At 38.0% G+C, this 20,668-nt stretch overlaps 1 protein-coding gene across 1 annotated transcript; it reads left to right on the top strand.

Annotated features, from left to right (window-relative positions):
- The first annotated feature begins 5,491 nt into the window (after positions 1–5,491).
- On the top strand, positions 5,492–8,548 carry MARS2 (methionyl-tRNA synthetase 2, mitochondrial). The gene has a single exon (XM_008587420.1). The coding sequence runs from the start codon at positions 5,585–5,587 to the stop codon at positions 7,364–7,366; it is 1,782 nt and encodes a 593-aa protein (XP_008585642.1). The 5' UTR covers positions 5,492–5,584; the 3' UTR covers positions 7,367–8,548.
- Positions 8,549–20,668: the final 12,120 nt, after the last annotated feature.

Below are 20,668 nucleotides of genomic sequence, written 5' to 3'. Positions count from 1 at the left end.
CAATCCCCGGTGTGGCTCCCGGCGCCGCGCGCGGCCGGTGAGGGGGAGCCGGTCTGTATGTGGGATCCGAACCCTCGGACAGGAGCGCCGCCGCGCTTCCCAAGCGGCGCACTATCCAGTGCGCCACTGGGCCGGCCCAAAAATCAGCAGCATTTCTATACTCCAACAATGAAGTAGCAGAAAAAGAAATTAAGAAAGGCAGCCCATTTATAATAGTCACCAAAAATATAAAATCCCTAGGAATAAAGTTAACCAAGGATGTGAAAAATCTCTATGATGAGAACTACAAACCACTGTTGAGAGAAATTTAAAAGGACACAAGAAGATGGAAAGATATCCCATGCTCCTGAATTGGAAGAATTAACATTGTAAAAATGTCCATACTACCCAAAGCAATCCACAGATTCAATGTAATCTCCATCAAAATTCCAATGACATTTTTCTCAGAAATGGAAAAAATAATCCTAACATTCATATGGAATAACAAAAGACCACAAATAGCCAAAGCAATCCTGAGCAAAAAAAATAAATCTGGAGGCATAACACTACCTGACTTTAAACTATAGTACAAAGCTATAGTAACCAAAACAGCATGGCAGTGACATAAAAATAGACACACAGACCAATAGAACAAAACAGAGAATCCAGAAATCAACCCAATACACCTACAGTCATCTGATCTTCAACAAAAGCACCAAGTCTACACACTGGGAAACAGACTGCCTCTTCAGCCAATGGTGCTGGGAAAACTGGATATTCATATGTAGGAGAATGAAACTAGAGCTGTATCTCTCACCATATACCAAGATCAACTCAAAATGGATTAAAGAATTAAATACATATTATGAAACAATAAAACTCTTTAAAGAAAACACAGGGGAAACACTCCATGAAATAGGATTGGGTACAGACTTCATGAATACAACAAAAAGCAAACCACCAAAGCACAGGTCACAAAAGGAAAAATAAACAAATGGGAGTATATGAAACTAAAAAGATTCTGCACAGCAAAATAAGCAATTAACAGAGTGAAAAGACGACTAACAGAGTGGGAGAAAGTATTTGCAAAATATACATCTGACAAAGGATTAATATCCAGAATACACAAGAATCTCAAACAACTTAACAGTAAAAAAATAAGTAACCCAATTAAAAAATGGGCAAAAGAGCTGAATACATATTTCTCAAAGGAAGATATATGAATGGCCAACAGACACATGAAAAAATACTCAACATCACCCAGTATTTGGGAAATGCAGATCAAAACCACTTTGAGATACAATCTCACTCCAGTTAAGATGGCTAATATCCAAAAGACTGAGAATGATCAATGCTGGTGAGGTCGTGGAGAAAAAGGAACTCTCCTTCACTGTTGGTGGGACTGCAAAATGGTGCAGCCTTTAGGGATAATGTTCTGGAGGTTCCTCAAAGAATTACAGAGAGATCTACCATATGACCCAGCTATTCCACTGCTGGGTACATACCCAGAGGAATGGAAATCAGCATGTCATGGGGTTTCTGTACTCCCATGTTTATTGCAGTGATATTTACAATAGTCAAGAGTTGAAACCAGCCCAAATGTCCATCATCAGATGAGTGGATAAGGAAACTGTGGTATATCTACACAATGGAATACTACTCTGCTATTAAAAAAAAAAAAGAAATATTACCATTAGCAGCAACATGGACGGAGACTAAGAGAAAATTATATTAAGTGAAATAAATCAGGCACAGAAAGAAAAATACCACATATTACCACATATTTGTGGGAGTTATAAATGAATAAATAAATAAATAAATATACAAACAAATAAACGGGGGTGGAAAGAAGGCACAGCAATCACAATTCCTTGAACTTGTTAGGATAAGTGAACAGATATGATGTTGATGGGGGGAGGGGAAAGAGGGAGGGGGAAAAGAGGAATTGGTAAAAGACATGAAAATCAACTACATATTGATAAAGTAAAATAAAAAAATCAATATATTTAAAAAAATATTATAAATGTCAATCTCCCCCAGCCCTTGACACCTGCCATTGAACTATAGATTTAATGCAATGGTGACATATATCCCAACAATTCTTTTGGATGGAACCTGTCGGGTTAATTTTAATATTTATGTGGAAGATAAAAGGGCCAAGAATGGCAAAGATTCTTCTGAACAAGAATAGGGAGGAGAGATTAGTTCTTTATATGTTAAGATTTAGTATAAAGCTACAGTAATTAAAACAGTGTTTTTAGGAAGGGATAGTTAACCAATACAACACGACAGAGAGCCTAGAAACAGACCTGGTGTATGGAAATTTAGTAAATAATGAAGGTAGCATGGCAGATCAATGGAGAAATGGAACTGGGACAATTGGTTATCCACATGGGAAAAAAATTGCATCCCTACCTCATATCATACAAAAATTTCCAATTCTATATCAACTTAAACATCAAAAGCACATATCTTATACTTTTATATGAAAATATGGATATTTATTCTGACTTCAGAGTATGAGTATTTTTTAAGGCACAAAATGATATTCTTACAGTAAATTTTAATAAATTCTACTATATTAAAATTAAGAACTTCTTCTATTCATTTAGATTCTTTAATGTGAAAAGACAAGATACAAACTGGTAGATGATATTTGCAAAATATCAACCAATAAAGGAAGAGTATCAAGAATATATAAAGAATTTCTGACAAAAAAAGACAAACCAATAAAAAAATAGACAAATTACAAATATGCATGTCACAGGCAAAAAAATATATGGTTCATAAACATATGAAGAGATGCTCAACTTCACTCCTATTTGGAGAAATGCAAAGTGAGACCACAGTGAGATAAAATTTGAAAACATGATAAAATATACATAATATAAAATTTACCATTTTAGGCAGTTTAAAGTGTACGATTCACTGGCATTAAGTATGCTCACAATGCTGTAGAATGATCACCACTATCTAACTCCAGAACTTTTTCATTAACCCAAGAGGAAACCTCATACCCATTAAGAATTCACTCTTCATTACAACTTTCCTCCAGCCCCTGGCAACCATCTATATGCTTTCTGTCTCTGTGCATTTGACCATTCTGTGTATATGATATCATGGAAACATATAGTATGTAGCCTTTTTGTCTGGCTTCTTTCACTTAGTATAATGTTTTAAAGGTTCATTCCTGTGGTAGCACATATCAGTACCTCATTCCTTTTTATCACTGAAAGAAATTCCACCATATGGATATACCACATTTGTTTATCCATTCATCAGATGATGGATGTTTGGGTTGTTTCCACCTATTGGCTATTGTGAATAGTGCTGTTATGAACATTAGAAAGATAACACTTGAGGACAAATACTTGATAGTATTAGAGAGACCTGTTCAATGGTATGTTAATGATAGGAGTATAAATTTATTTAACCATGCTGGAAAACACCTTGGCATTATCTCATGAAATTGAACATTCACATCCTCTATCATTCAGCAATTTCACTCCCAGGTATATATACCCAAGTGAAACTTTAGCATATAGATACCAGGAGACATATACAAGAAAGTCAACAGCAGTACTGTTCCGAAGTGCAAAAAACCCCAGTCACTCAAGTGTGTATCAAAAGCCATTCTGGGTGACATTGGCAAGATGGCCAACTAGAAGACCCTAGGACTCATCTCTCCAACAGCCATTTCTTTCAAGGAGATAAGCTCTAAAAGGAAGGAAATAAATGGAGCAGTAGTGGAGGTTGAGATTTTCTTTTTTAAAATGGGAGAAAAAATGACATGCTTGTATGCTGAAGCACTGATTCTATGGAAAAGGAAAAAAACAGTTAAGAATTGATGGAGAATCTAATTTCTCAGATGCTTAGCCTCACTGTCTCCCACTTCTGAAAGACACTGTACATACTCTTCAGTTTTAAGTTTTACCTATCCTTCACTTGCCCTTCTTAAACTGCTGGATCAAATAGAGTATATCGACTGAGTACCCAAAGGATATTGGCTTTACCTTTTTGTACTTCCAATAGAGAATGATTGGTTCACCTTCCATATCTTCACAGAAATCAGATCCAATTTACTATATGCCTTCATTCATAGGTTATTATACAGCACTCAAAATGAATGAACTACAGTTACGTGCAAAATGTTGAACGAAAAAGGCAAGTAGAAGATGACTGCATGCAATATCACATCCTTTTTTTAGAAAGTTTAAATACAAGCAAAATTAAATACGTTACTTAGACACACTCTTTATGTGATAACACATGCACAAATACAAAATTCAGGACAATGATGACTTTTGGGAGGAAAACAGGAGGACAAGAAGAAAACAAGTCCACTGGTTTTCTTCTAAATCACTGGTGATCTAAATCACTGGTGATCTTCTAGTTCAGTGGTTCTCAAACTCTAGTGTTCATCAGGATCACTTGGAGAGCTGGTTAAAGCCTAGATTGTTACACCTCACCCCCAGAGGTTCTAATTCAGCAGGTGAGGCCTGGGGCCTAAGAATTTGCATTTCTGAAAAAGTACTGTGTGCTGCTAGTGCTGCTGTTCTGGGGACCACACTTTTTTTTTTTTTTTTTTTTCCCTACTGATCCTGGGGACCACACTTTGAGAACCACTTCTAGTTCTTAAATTAGATTATGGGTTCACAGGTGCTCCATTCCATTTTATTATTAAGTGTATATACAATTTTAACTAAATGAAAAAAGAAAAAGCCGATCCTAGACTAAAGATGAGAATATGTAATAAACAAGGGATTAATATTAATCCACTTCTGGGCTCCTGAGGTCTCCCCTTAAAAAAGCTAGAGTTCCGTTACTAAAAGACAACTTGAAAAACACCAGTCTAGAAGAACTTCCAGACCATTTTAAAGGAAAACTAACTACTTTTAAGAAATAAATTTGAAAACTACTTCTTTCTCATGTACACAGTGACAACATTGAGGCATTCCACCTCCCTGGATCTCAATATTCTTTGGAAAGAATTTGGCAGATCACAAATTTATCTCTTTTGTTGATTCAACAAAAATTGTGTTTAGAGAAAAGATTTCCTCTACTTTTTCAGTTCTCACCCTTTCCTCAGGTGCTCTAGATAATTATTTTTTCTTCCTCTCTTCCCCTCCAGATTCACTTAGTAAAATTTAGATAACACTCAGACATTGACTAGGGTATATGTAGAGGCCATACTCTGTCTGGCAATGTGCCAGCCACTGACGGGGTTTTGAGAAAGGCCTGAACATAAAATCCTGGCTCACAGAAGCTCAGCCTAGAGAGAGAAACAGATCCATCAATATAAAATTAGGACCCAAAGCAGGAAATACAGGATGTTATACAAAGGTGTCTTCCTATAGACCTTCCTAAACCCAGGTCTTCTAAGCTACGCCTATCATCTCTCTGCCGAGTTTCCGTCCACGGGACCCACTCTCGTCTTGGCGTTTAGCCGGCGCAGGGAGGAGGCGTGGGCGGGGCGATAGCGGGCCGGTGCTCGGGGCCGGATTTCATTGGCTTTCCGGCCGGAAGCCGCGGCGCGCCCGGCTGCGCATGCGCCCCTCACACGTGCTTTCAGAAGGCCGCCTCCACCACTTGGCCGGCTGGCGTCATGCTGCGTATTTCTGTCCTCCGGCTGCTAGGACGCAGTGGGGCCAGTAGGGTCTCTCTCCTGCAGGACTCTGGCCCACGCCACTACGGTTCGAGCTCTCTCGGTGCCCGCGACGATGCTCGCGAAGCGCGAGCCTACTTCACCACACCCATTTTCTACGTGAACGCGGCGCCGCACATCGGGCACCTGTACTCGGCGCTGCTGGCGGACGCCCTGTGCCGCTACCGTCGCCTCCGGCTTCCCAGCACCGCCGCCACGCGATTCTCCACTGGGACCGACGAGCACGGGCTGAAGATTCAGCAGGCAGCAGCCTCTGCGGGCGTGGCCCCAACCGAGCTGTGTGACCGAGTTTCTGCTCAGTTCCAGCAGCTTTTCCGGGAGGCTGGCATCTCCTCCACCGACTTCATCCGCACCACGGAGGCTCGGCACCGGGTGGCTGTACAGCACTTCTGGGAGGTGCTGGAGGACCGGGGTCTGCTTTACAAGGGACTCTATGAAGGTTGGTATTGCGCTTCCGATGAGTGCTTCCTGCCTGAGGCCAAGGTCACCCAGCAGCTGGGCCCGTCGGGGGATTTGTGTCCTGTATCTCTGGAGAGCGGGCATCCAGTCTCTTGGACCAAGGAAGAAAACTACATTTTCAGGCTTTCCCAGTTCCGGGAACCGCTCCAGCGGTGGCTGCGGGGCGACCCACAGGCAATCACCCCTGAGCCATTTCATCACGCAGTTCTTCAGTGGCTGGAGGAGGAGCTGCCCGACCTATCCGTGTCTCGCAGGAGTAGCCACTTACACTGGGGAATCCCGGTGCCTGGGGACGACTCACAGACCATCTACGTATGGCTAGATGCCTTGGTCAACTACCTCACTGTAATTGGCTACCCAAATGCTGAGTTCGAATCTTGGTGGCCGGTCACCTCTCATATCATAGGTAAGGACATTCTCAAGTTCCATGCCATCTATTGGCCTGCCCTTCTCTTAGGGGCCGGCATGAGCCCGCCACATCGCATCTATGTCCACTCCCATTGGACGGTCTGTGGCCAAAAGATGTCCAAGAGCTTGGGCAACGTGGTGGATCCCAAGACTTGCCTTGACCGCTATACTGTGGATGGCTTCCGTTACTTTCTCCTTCGTCAGGGCGTCCCCAACTGGGATTGTGACTACTACGATGAAAAGGTGGTTAGGTTGCTGGACTCCGAACTGGCAGATGCCTTGGGAGGTCTCTTGAACCGATGCACTGCCAACAGAATAAATCCTTCTGGGACATACCCAGTCTTCTGCACCACCTGCTTTCCCAGGGAGCCAGGGTTGATGGGGCCATCAATTCGTGCTCAGACAGAGGACTATGATCTGGTGAGCGCTGTGGCTACTTTGCCCAAACAGGTAGCAGACCACTATGATAACTTTCAGATCTATAAGGCTCTGGAGGCAGTGTCTAGCTGTGTCCGGCAAACTAACGGTTTTCTCCAAAGGCATGCACCGTGGAAGTTGAACTGGGAGAGCCCAGTGGATGCTCCCTGGCTGGGTACTGTGCTTCATGTGGCCTTGGAATGCTTGCGGGTCTTTGGAACTTTACTCCAGCCTGTCACCCCAAGCCTAGCTGACAAGCTGCTCTCCAGGCTGGGGGTCTCTGCCACAGAGAGGGGCCTTGGACAGCTCTATTTCTTGCCTCGATTCTATGGACGTCCATGCCCTTTTGAAGGGAGGAGGCTGGGACCTGAAACTGGACTTTTGTTTCCAAGACTGGACCAGTCCAGGGCTTGGCTGGTAAAAGCCCATAGGACCTAGAAACTGAGTTATTGGCTATTTTATTTTATGTTATTTTTCATTTTCAGGAAAGTTATAAGAGTACAAGTGTTTTCTAAAGTGTTGCACCAAATGAGCATACAATCTTTGTCACTGTGAAAAGAGATTTGCAGCCTTTTAGGTGCCTACCCATCCCACTCCTTCATTTACCTGTGCCCATTAACCACTGTCTTTTACTCACCAGTGTGTCTGAGATGTCTCCAAGAGAAGGATTGGTAAGAGACAATGTTGCTGATAATACTATTCCTTTTCATTGTGGCTCCGTCCAAACCACAGTTGTGTTATTTGTCCAAACTACCTCTTATGACTTGTTTTTCATCAGGATATTTCTTGGGCTTAGTGCAGTGACTCCTTTTATTGAGAGTTGGGGTTAGAGGTCCTCTACCTCAGCTTTTACAGGGTAGCCCAATTTGGTGATACATGTTGGGTCTCCTGTTAAAAAGATATTCTATTAAAGCTATAAAAACCAGTGTCCTGTACCAGATAATTTTTGCCCATGTTCATTCTTTAAATTCCTACAGCTAGGACTCCCTACTTTGTTAGTTAAAATAGTCCAACAGTTGTGTTTTGTAATATTACACTTTAACCAGTAGATGGCTCTAGTCCCACACATTTAATTAAGATTGAAGTTTCAGAATATTTAAAATAAATTAGTTTTCTGCTTTCTAATTTTGCAAATCTTTCAATTTTTATTGCTTTTCTTAAAATAAGGAATGACTGTTTGCAACCACTGCTCTTTTAACAGAAAGCAATAAAAAACTCAGAATCCTCAGTTTTTTCCAGACTACTGAAAAGTGACACTCTATTAAATGTTTAGTAAGCTAATAAGTAAATGTACTAAGTTATTTATATGATAAATTATAAAGCTCTCTTGAGATATTTGGTATGTTGAAAGTTTTAAACTTTAATAACATTAGGGTACAGGTCTGATTAGAAATCTGTAAATAGTTTAAGAGGGCAATATTTTCTATTTCTTATAGTCTTTATTATTCACATACATAATTTACCTCATGTGATTTCTTTTGGCCAATTAGGATCTATAATACAATATAGAAATTATGTAATAGTTATTATAAATGTTAATGCATTTACTTTCAAGTAGTTTTTATTGATTCTTTTGCTCTTTAACTTAAGTTATTAAAATTTAAAAGTTTAAGTACCTTATTCAGATCTGTTCTATTGCATTTGTTGAAGGTGATGGTGAAGGGAGGAAATGATCAATGCTCCGGGAATCTCAAACTGCATTTAGGGATCTTTCAAGGCTCCGTAAGAGAACATCACAGAGAAGATGTTAAGATATCCGTTTATACAGTGACTACAACATAGTAAGCCAGTGTTATATCTCTAAGTGATTGGACAGCTAGGCCAAAATTTAAAATGAGAACTTGCTTTGGAATATCCATTCTAAGTATGGTAGCAAGCAGAGGGCTAACTATGAAGTAAACTATTGTGGTGGGTAGTTCCAGATTTATTGTAGGTGCCACCATTCAGCTCCAGTTTCTGCTTATTAATCAGTGAGGTGAGGGATTTACAGTTGCTTGGAAACACTGCTCGGAAAAGAATGCTTGAAGGCATTCTAAAGTGGAAGGACCATTTCCACAAGTGTTCATTCAGACTCTCCCTATTCTTCATAATTCTGGGCTTTCCATATGACATATTCTAGTTACCAGCTGAATTACTAGGGCAGACTACTGGGGCATAGGATGGAGTGTAGTATCTTCTATGGCTGGATAGAGCAGAGAGTGGTGAAAGATGGCATGTGTTTACATGGATGAAGGAAAACAGATTTGGATATCCTCCGCATCTGAACTGCCCTGATGGCAGTGTTATAGTTCCTGCTGTTGATGGAGACACAGTATCTTTTACTTGAATGATCTTTCCTATGGCATAATGTTGGTGAATACACTGGACCTAGGCTTGTTGGAGGGTGTTAATGGAGTTCTTTTTTGCAGTCTGCCATTTGTGCAGGCACTTAAGTAGCTACCAGGATATTTGTGGTACTGGAGGGCACAAGAAAATAGGGAAACCACAGGAGAGGATATAATTACAGAAGACAGGATATTTTGAGTGGAGGAGTGTAGTAGGTTGGATCTGACTTCTCTGGTATATTAGTACATTTTGTGTTGCTATAACAGAAATACCTGAGACTGGGTAATTTATAAAGAACAGAGGTTTATTTGGCTTATGATTCTGGGACAGCTGCATCTGGTGTGGGCCTCAGGCTGCTTCTACTCATGGCAGAAAGTGGCAGGCAGCTGGCAAGTACAAGCAGATCATGTGGCGAGAGGAAGCGAGAGAGAGAGAGAGAGAGAGGGGAGGTGCCAGGGTCTTTTAAACAACCAGCTCTTGTGGGAACTAATAAAACTCACTCATTACTCCCCCCACCTAGGGAGAGCACTAATCCATTCATGAGGGATCCACCCCCATGACTCAAACAGCTTCCAGCACTGCCACATTGGGAATCAGATTTCCATATAAGTTTTGGTGGGGACAACATATCCAAACTCCATCATTCTGCCCCTGGCCCCCCAAAACTCATGTCCCGCTCACATACAAAATATAATTATTCCATCCCAACAGTCACAAAAGTCTTAGCTTGTTCCAGCACCAACTTCAAAGTCCAAAGACAAAAGCAAAAGTCCTTTCAGCTGTGAACCTGTAAAAATCAAAGACAAATTTACCTACTGCCAAGATACAATGGTGGAACAGACATTGGGTACCTGTTCCCATTCCAAAAGGGATGAATTGGCCAGAAGAAAGGAGAAATAGGCCCCAAACAAGTCCAAAACCCAGCAGGGCAGACATTATGTCTTAAAACTCCAAAATAATCTTCTTTGACTCCAAGTCCTGCATCCTGGGCACAATTGGGCATTTGGGCCTCCACAACCTTGGGCAGCCTCCTTCCCACAGCTCTGCCAGGTGTGGCCCACTGGGCAGTGCTGGTGCCTGTAGCTTTTCCAGGCTGGTGTTGTAAGTTACCAGTGGCCTTACAGATCTGGGGTCCTGGTGGCAGCCCCACTGCCTTGGCTCTACTAGACATTTCCCTGGTGGGGGCTGTCTGTGGGGGCTCCGACCCCAATTTTCTGCTCCACACTGCAACGAGTCTCTGCCTGGGCTCCCAGGCTTTTCCATACATCCTCTGGTGATATGAAAGGTGAACCAGCTGGATTCTCTGTAGTGGGCAAAATAGGTAAAGCAAATATCCTTTGGGTACTCAGTTGATGTGGTTGATTTGATCCAGCAGTTTAAGAATGGCAAAGGGCAGATAGATGAAATTTAAAACTGGAGGGCATGTATTTCCAAGAGGGGGTATTCTAACCACTTCTGGGAGAAGATGATAAATTTGTAGAGCTCTAAGAATCCCCCTGCTCCAGAACTATTAATACCTTATCTGGCATCTTGTGGATCCTTTGACTAAAAGAAGTTTGATGCAAGTACTACCCTAGAGGCTCTTAAATATTCATTTTGGTATATTCCTGGAGGCATGTTGCAGGAGATTAGAGCACTGCCTAGATTAAGCGTTCATGGGATGTCACATTAGAGAGTAGTAACAAGATGTGAACTCCTAATATCTATGAAGTCACGTAAGAAGTAGTGGGCAATGCATATGTTAAGTGGCACTATTGTATACTGGAAGGCTATTCCACAAGTGAGCTCATAGATTAGGCACCTCAGAAATCTGAAGACCTGTGGCTATAGGCAGGAGCAAGAAACATACACAATCTCTGATTTCACTGCAACCTCACAGTTATTCTGGAAGTAGACCTCATTATTTTTCTTAAGGACATGTGGACCCTTTAAGGCCTATGAAGAGCCTAATAAATTGAATATGAAGTTGATGACAAAGTACTGGAGAAAGGCCTAGGTCAGAATATGGGCCCTGGGCACAGACCTTTTTATGTTCTTTGCAAGGTTGTACACCTGTGATTGGGACATAGTGCTTTAGATCTGGTAAGTTCCAACACTGAGATGAAGCCAGTAGTTGGTCAGGTTGTGGGCCTCCAATGAGTTTGACTTATCATGATGAAATAGTAGCAGGTGAGACAGTTTCAAGCATTCAACATGTTTCTCCTTGGGCATTATGATATAGTTTCCTGAATCTCTGACTGCCCCACTTCTAACAAGTATGTAGTGGCAGTGTTCATCTTCAGTAGTGTACCTTTGTGTTATGGGGGAGGCAAAGGCCTCTTGCTAAGAATAGGTCCATAAAACTACTGTATGACAACCTGTAATTGCTTCTTGGAGGCAATTCCCCACTATGCATGGTTCTACCAGATAGATATAGAACAACTCTTCTTATCGGTGAGGTCTGAGGTGCTGTAAAGTTGGGGGGTCCTTGTCTTGTCTTTTGCCAGACAGTGAATATCAGTGGACCTAAAAGGGTGTGGACATATTGACAGCCATGTGTCTATTTTTGCAGCAAAGGTTTACTAGTTCAAAGAGCTTAAGGGGAGCTAGTGCACCTGGGGCAAAGGTTAGGGTAACCAAGAGCACAGGTTCTAGAATAAAGCCTTTAGAAGAAAGCCTTAGAGTCCCTGGCAAAACTAAGACAGTATGAAATATGTTATTTAAGCACAACACAACTGACTCTGCCTCCTCCTCTTAAAGGAACTTTGGATAGGATTGGTTAACTCTCATCAAGAGGAGCACTCCAAATTGGGAGGTTAATATTACTGGAAAGCCTAGCACAGTATCAACCAAGTTAATTAAGGTTAAATAGTGGGGATTTTAACCTTTCAAGTAGAGTGTCTTATTCTTTCTGGAGCTAGAGGATAGGAGAAGCCCAGACTAAACTACCTTTCTATATCACCAATAACTACTTTGAGCAGAGGGGAAGGGACTAACCAATTTAGCAGTGAAATTGGCTAGTTTTTAGATAGTCTATTCTGTGTACAAAGTAGATCTTCTGAATTAAGGGAACATCTAACATGGAATAATTGATCATATTTAAATACCCTGTTTAGGACTGTATGATATTAGTCAATTTCTACTTATATTTTCATGATGAGGAAAGGGAATTGAGAGGAACTACATACCAAGAGGATCTTCCTACGGCCCTGACAACTAGAAATAACATACACTCTACTGTGCCTCTTCTCATGAGTAGCTACTGGGAAGCTCAGCCATACCTGGATCTTCACCAAAGTAAGGAAGTCTGTTGTATAGAAGTTTCATCCTTGGTCAGTTTATTCATCATAAATTCTAAAGTTCACAGCTCCTCATTTAAGAACAGAATGGTGTGAGATTTCAGGATGTTTCAAGAAACCAAGTGTGTCATCTGCAAGACGAAAATTATAGCTCCAAAGAGAGATGATTCCTTCTCTTGAGTAAGTAAGGATTTTGAATGAAATACCTGCAGAGGGCCTGAAAGACTCACTGGATAAGCTGGAGGGACAGCTGTGGAGGGAATAATTGTGCAAATGGAGTACGCCACCTTTCTTAGTGTGTGGTATGGGGAAAATGGTACTGACCTTCCTATGCTACCCTGTACTACCACTCTTAGGCCATGCCTTGCGCATGTATCCCTTATTAGTTGAGAGTCATTCGTTTATGAGATTTTTAACAGGAGAATGAAACTTCAAAAACTAGATTATGATTGACTTAGAGATTGAAATCATCATAATATTCTCTTAATTCAGTACATTCAATACAAATATGACAAATTACACATTCTTTTTCTGATTAAAATATTTTTAAAAGGGTAATAATTTTTACCTTGGAATACATTAAATAAAGCAGTTTTAGTAGTTTGGCTTACTTTGAACTAATCTAGAAGTTTCTATTGGTTAAAAAGATATAGATATTAAAAATATAAAGTTAATAAGTATGTTTACGTTTTAGGCTAATCACTAAAATAATACAAGTAGAGTATTTTTTTCAAGCCAGATGAAAAGACTAAAGAAGACTTAATGAAAAGACTAAAGAAGACTTAATGCAACTAAAAGCAGGAAGGAAGAAAAATGGACAAAGAAAAAGGAAAAATGTGGTAAGGGAAAACCTACAATATGATGGCAGAAATAAATACAAATATATCAGTAATTGTGATAAAATAAAACTTCATTATATGAATAAAACTTCATTTATTCCTGCCAAAAGACAACAGTACTCATGATTAAATTTAAAAAGCTAGCTGTATATGCAGTTAAAAGGGATATACTTAAACACAGCAGAAAATAAGACATACAAGGAAAGAAACACTAGGCATATATTAACCAAAAGAAAGCTAGTATAGCAATATTGATGTTAGACCTATCTATACTGAGGGGAAAACCATTACCAAAGATAAAGTGGAACTTAATATAAAATGAATAACATACCAGCAAATTATAACAATATGAACTTGTGTGATCTAACAACATAGCCTCAAAATGTAAAAGACTAAAATTGAAAATTACAAGAAATGTTCAAGTCCGCCAAAAAAATGAAACTGCTACTCATGGCTTCAGCTAATCCATGCAATGAGAAAGTAAAAATATAACAACTTATACTAGACATAACCATTTCAATCTTAAATGCTTATTACCAAGTGTATCACTGCTAAGTGTAGGAAAAAGATGATAGTAGGCAAGGTTTTGTGACTCTAAAACTTTACCTTTTTCTATGCATGCCTCTGTGAAAATAACTTGCTTTTAAATGGAACTGTCAAGCCAAATATATCTGTTCAGTAAGTCCTCTCAATGGGCTCTTAAAAGGGGAGAATCCCATGGCCATAATTTCATGAAATTTTCTTTCTTTCTTTTTTTTTTAATTTCGTGAAATTTTCTAATTTAATTGTTAACTAATAAGCGAAGGTGAAGGGAGAAAACCAACAGTTCTGCGTTCCTTATTTGTGTTCTTTCATTTACTTTTCCCATCAACCCTATGAGGTATTATTATTCTTTTTATGTTTAAGTGTTGAGAAACTGAGGCACAAAGAGATTAAGTAACTATGGTTATACAGCTTGTGAAAAAAGACAGCCTAGGCTCAAACTTGTTCGATGCCAGAGACTCAATACCACCTTTAGCACCAACACCACAATCAGTCAGTGGATATATTCTGAGAGCATTATTTTAAGTATTGTGGGGAAGAGGAAGTAGTGTAATCAGATCCGTAGATCTGAAGATGAAAAGTCTAAATAAGAACCTTTAATGGAAATATATCAATTAGTATTTCAAGATGAGTAATTAGTTTCTTTTTTTTTGTTTTTGTCTTTTTTCCGTGTCCGGCAACGGATCGCAACCCTCAGTGTCGCCCCTGTACCGGACCGGGACCGGCAACGGGATCGCAACCCTCGGTGTTGCCCCCGCGCCTCGCTCAGCCAGTGAGCGGGAACCGGTCTGTATGTGGGATCCGAACCCTCGGCGGGAGCGCTGCCGCGCTTCCCAAGCGGCGCACTAGCGCAGTGCGCCACCGGGCCGGCCCCGAGTAATTAGTTTCTTGATAGCTGAATTATGAAATAGAGGAGTGTCAAAATAGAAACTTATAAAACATACTTAACTTTATCATGAAATATGGTTTATTTCACTTTTGGTTTCAATAGTTTCTTTTATATCCTAAACCTGCTTATGTGTGCTGGTGTATATTAAAATTTTTGATAACTGTATAGTCTCTATTTTTCCTTATTTTCAGAATGACGTTCCAAATTCTAGAGTCCATTTTACTAATTAATACTTTAAATACACATTTACCTCTAACCATGAAAACATATCAATATTCAAAAGTTTTATTTTAATTAACTATTATAGTAACAAATCCAGAGAATTATATTAGAGGTCACAAACACTGAAACTTTTTCATTTTGTACATACAGTTTTAGAACAAAGGAACTTATTAAGACTAAACTATTTACTAATAATTTAAGTTCTATGAATTTACTGAACATTTATTACTACATACTTATGACATCTTACCTAAGAAGCCTGCAGAAACCAGATTAAATGCCCTTTGACTGCAGTTATTACCAAAGCAAATACCACCCCATTAGCTAAAATGCCACACACAATGGAAAATTCCTGACAAATTATGTGCCATATCACAGTCAAGACGTGTTCTTACCTCCCCAAACTAGCATATTTTAGGATTATCTTCAAAAGTCATTTGCTATAGAAATTTATAAAGGCTTTCATAAAGAACCTTCAATTCTGGTAAATTGAAATTGCTTCATTAACTTCTTTTTTTTATTTTTATTTTTTTTCCTTTTTGTCTTTTTTTCATGACCGGTAACGAGATCGCAACCTTTGGTGTCGTGCCCGTACTGTGACCGGCAACAGGATTGCAACCCTCGGTGTCGCGCCCGTACCGCGCTCAACCAGTGAGCGGACCGGTCTCTATATGGGATCCGAACCCTCGGCGGGAGCACTGCCGCGCCGCACTCTACCGAGTGCGCCACCGGGCTGGCCCGCTTCATTAACTTCTTATATGTAAATTTCTATAAAACTTCCATTACAGAAGCTCCCCACATTTTATATAAAAAGCAAAACTTTTTAGTACTGAGTTCTGTTTGATTTTAGAACTGATTATTTAAAATTTTTATTACTAGAATGTAATTAAATTAAGTTACAATGTGTATGAAGCCTATTTTGGTATTATGGAAGAAAATTATAAGTATTAACATAAAACAAATTATTGAAAATTTGGTTAATTGTGTGAAAGCTGATGGTTGGATTTTCATGCCATTTTAAGACTTGGAAGGAGTATTTTTGCTTGGATATAAAGGAAATATTTTTAACATGCATTATGATACTCTCTGACTTAGTATGAAAAATAATGGTTAGTTAATAATCCTCAAAGTAGGAAGTTTCTCCTCATTTAAATGTTGTCCACATAAAAATCAGCCTCTAAAGTGTAGTTAATTCATAACAAATTTTAAAATATTTTTGGCTGTAACTGATGTCATAAAATTAGTTTTCTAGCCTAAGGAGAATATATGGTGCTTTCTTTTTCCATAATCAATGGAGACTATCTGAAAATGGAGCTATCATATCTGGGGTATAACAACCAATATAAATGTAAAACTGTGTAGCTAAGTGTACAAATTAGGAAATCAGTGTGGTCTCAGACAGAAAAGTCATGAAAACTTATTGCTTAAAATTGAGCATAGTGAGAAGAGAAGCCAAATTAAACGAAATTATCAAAACCCATCATTGGTAAGTTTGTTGAGGTAGATGTTTAAATATTCAATATGTGAAGGTAGGTAAGTCTGAGCTCAAGAGTCTTAAACACATTCTCTAAAGATAGACACATAGCTAGGGCACAGGCATAAAAATCTATTCGGTAACATAGGATTGTTGCTGAGTTTACTTTCATTTTTCCTTTGGCATAGACAACATTAGAATATTAAATGTGTTATTTTTATTGAAAATTCTTCTCCCAAATAGTTGGAAATAGCCTGAATAAAATAATGCTAAGGGTAACTTTATTAGTCAGTATTTGAGTGCTTATAGAGGGCAAAAAGAATTTACATGTATTAGTATCTTTAAAAAAGATACTTTTTAAATATTTTACACAATAGTTCATATACTAATAAGAATTTTAGAAAATTTCTTTTATGTGGTGTTAAAATATGTTATATAAGTGGATATTGTATAGCTTTTTTTGCTTTGGTACCAAAGTTAGACATGTTAAAAACAAAGGTCCTAAATATGACTAGTGAGAAACACATTGTATTAAAATCATCTCGAATTGTTAATTAATATTTTAAAATCATTTCCTTTTTTTTTTTTTTTTCCCAAAAGATGACCGGTAAGGGGATCTTAACCCTTGGCTTGGTGTTGTCAGCACCACACTCAGCCAGTGAGCTAACCGGCCATCCCTATATAGGATCCGAAACCATGGCCTTGTTGTTATCAACACCACACTCTCCCGATCCGAAACCATGGCCTTGTTGTTATCAACACCACACTCTACTGAGTGAGCCACGGGCCGGCCCTTCCTTTAGATAATTTCTCCAAAACATCAAAGGAAAAAAAGATATACTTTTTAGGCAACACTTTTTATATTAGTTAAACATTTCCTTTATATACTATCATTGGTTGTTTCAGAACTATAGGAGGCTAAAGATGAGGGTTTAGTTTCCATATCTTTGTTCATTTTTATATCATGACTTATGAAAAGGATCTTGATAATTAAAAGCTAAAACATTGATCTTTTATAGTTACTAAAGCTGTTTTTGCTATCATGAATATGCTATATTATCTATAAAATAAGAGCAAAATATCACAATTTAAGAATAGGTTTCTTTGGGGGAGTACATTAATAAATTTTTAGACCACTTCTGTTCTTCTGAACTTTATAGTCTGGAGAGAGAAATAAAATAATATACAATCTTTATAGAATTGAATGGAAGTAACATGGAAGTACATCAATACATTTTGGAAAAGAGCACAGTTGCCTAAAATAAGCCAGCTAAGAAAAAACTTCAATGTCAGTCTATTTTGAAGCAAAATAAAATTACTCTTAGACTTTTGAAAAAATTTTAAAACAAAAATGCCTTGATATACACTGAATAAGCCTGAATAATAAATATGAGATTAAAATGTATGCTGAAAACACCAGACAAGCAGAGTATTACATACATTGTTTCGTGGTATTTTTTGACTAGGGCTCTAGTAACAGAACATTGGGCCTTAACATGCCGCATATTATTTCAAAAAAACTGTAACAAAATAAAATATTCTTAAATAGAGTAGCTTTAGGATGTACCAGAATATTCTTTAACATAAGTATGCTATTACATTTTATTCCTTAACATAAATATTTTAGCCCAGAAACATGGGATGATATACCCCAAAAACATATACATCAATGGATAGTTCACTATTCTTTATGAGAAAAGATTAAAAAATTACTTCAAGTTATTGGGTTATCTTCCTAACATTTTATATGTAATTCTTATTCTTGCCCAACAGAAGTGCAAACCTTTAGTTCTTGGAGTGGACATGAAATTAAAATAGTGAAATACTAGAATTTCCTAGTATTGTACATTCAAATTTCATTAAATGCTAGAATAAATTTGCATGTAGTCAATTTAAATATTGCTTATTTATATAACTTATTTTAATTTTATTATTAATCTAATCTATAAAAGGATACAGTGTTTTTACAGCAGGAAGTTGGGATATATTTTAAACATTTAAAGAAAAGGTAGGGTAGCCATTTTTTAATTTTACAAAGCTCTAGTCAGTGTGGCATTTTTTAATTGTAAAAAACCTCTAATTCTGTTAAAGCAGGCAATCATAGCTTCTTCATATTTAACAGGTGAAGTATGTTATGGGTAAATTTTATTTAGTTAAGGTTAATGTTTTAAAACCCTAGAAAACTCACAAACTAAGACCTTATCTTAATGAAAGACAAAAAGGAATACTGACAGTATCATTGTGTTAAAGGAAGAAATATGTATTGAATATGACATGATATATGCAGTGATGAATGCTTAAAACTTTCTAAGATGCTATTCTTGCTATACTTGCTAAGATGCTATGAGAACCCTTATACTTTATGTATGGATAACAGAAGAGGGCCAAAAATAGATATGGAGATAATCCTTAAGTATATTGAAGAGGAGTGTCAACTTTGGCTATAGTAACTGATATAAAATATATGGTTATAAAATGACAGATTTTTAGATATTTTATATATATACATATTATTTTTTATATGTATTAATGGTTGCCAAAATTTCTAATATAAACCTGGAGTTTGAAATGTTTTATCAAAAACATTTAATACAGGTAAAATATACACAAACTTAAATACACTGAAACCAAAGTAATGTGGAAGCTAGAATCTACACATATTATCTCCCTAACAAGAAAGAGGCTTTTTTGATTATATCATATGACAACAAATGGCCTCTTGCTACATATATTCTGTATATGCCATGGCTATGTCTATAAGTATGAAACATCTGGAATAAAATTGAAAAATCCAAACACCAAAGATGTTTTTAAGTGGTTGTAGATGAGATTATCATGTTGATAAGATAGCCAGATGATGACCAATTTTTCAAACTTTATCAAGATATTTGTTGTCTCATAACTTTTGTTCCATTTGCTACAGATTATAAGTTTGCGTTACTTAAGGGTGTGAATTAATAAAGAAAACCATGATTTTATCCTGTACCTCCAATGTTCTGGCTACTAAGATTTCTTTAATTGCTTTAAAAAAGCAAAAACATTTAACCTTAAACATATCCAAACCCTCATTTGTTACAAGACCACATATGGAGTGAGGTTGTTTTCTATTACTGGACAAAATAGTTATCCAAGATTCTACTTAACAGAATCAGTAGAGGAAGGTGGTGTAAGAATTGAATCCTCTGCTCTGAAATCTTTTCTAGAATGAAAGTGTGGGCTTCGAGAATATCAAGGTTTCAAACCTATAGATGACAGCTGAGAAAAGCTTCTTCTCACAGAATGTAACCTTGGTTCCTATTAAGAGATTTAAAGAAAATTAGGGTTTTAATGCATTTTAAATGGCTCTAATTTTATAATTACTTAAGGGAAAGATATAAAAAACAATGTTAACTGGGCCTGGATTCTGAGGAGAGAAGGTGTGCTTTAGGAAATTCCCACCGGAAAGAGTAGGTTACCTTATAACCTCCTGCAGGCATCCTAGTGCTACAAAAAGAGATTCACTACAAGAGATCTGAGAATAGGCATATCCAATGGTATTTCTAAATTACTAGGTTATACGCTTTGTGTCATCCCTGAACTTTGGTAAAGATTTGTTAGAAAAAATATTTATGTACTTATGATATACAAAATTAGGGTCAGATCCTATAGGTGAGAAAACAACTATCCAGAGAAAATCAGGGAATTATTAATAATATAGCAAACCCTTGAGCAACAAGGGCTTGAACTATGCAGGTCCACTTATACGCAAAGTTTTTTCAAACAACTGCGGTTCAAAAATACAGTATTGGCAGGAAGGAGAACCCACTGAGTATCTGCAGACTTTTGTATCTGTGGGGGCCCAGGAATCATCCCCATATATACCAAGGGACGACTGTACTACTTTATGTTAATAGAGTAACATTTTATCCAACAGTTAAGTAAAACATCCAGTGAATAAACTGTTCCAACAAATGATTTTGATTTGATCCACTGCTGAACACAGGATTACTGGAGATACTGCTTTGCTCAAAATACTGAGAATAGAAAATTTCAGCTAAGGCATCTATAATGACTAAATGTCTATTTTAGAGCATCGAGATATAGCCAAATCCTTTTGCTTAAAAAAACCTCATCATTTGCTCTGTCTGCTTTAAATGATTTGAATCAAGAAGAATATGAGCATAAGGAGCT

The sequence above is a fragment of the Galeopterus variegatus genome, unplaced genomic scaffold, assembly GCF_000696425.1.
Source record: "Galeopterus variegatus unplaced genomic scaffold, G_variegatus-3.0.2 Scaffold4386, whole genome shotgun sequence".
In the NCBI taxonomy this organism is placed as follows: domain Eukaryota; kingdom Metazoa; phylum Chordata; class Mammalia; order Dermoptera; family Cynocephalidae; genus Galeopterus; species Galeopterus variegatus.
Note: the sequence above shows the minus strand (reverse complement) of the source record. Positions and strands in the feature narration are given on the sequence as shown.

Coding starts and splice junctions, on each gene's coding strand:
- MARS2 (XM_008587420.1), top strand. CDS start 5,585: ATGCTGCGTATTTCTGTCCTCCGGCTGCTAGGACGCAGTGGGGCCAGT.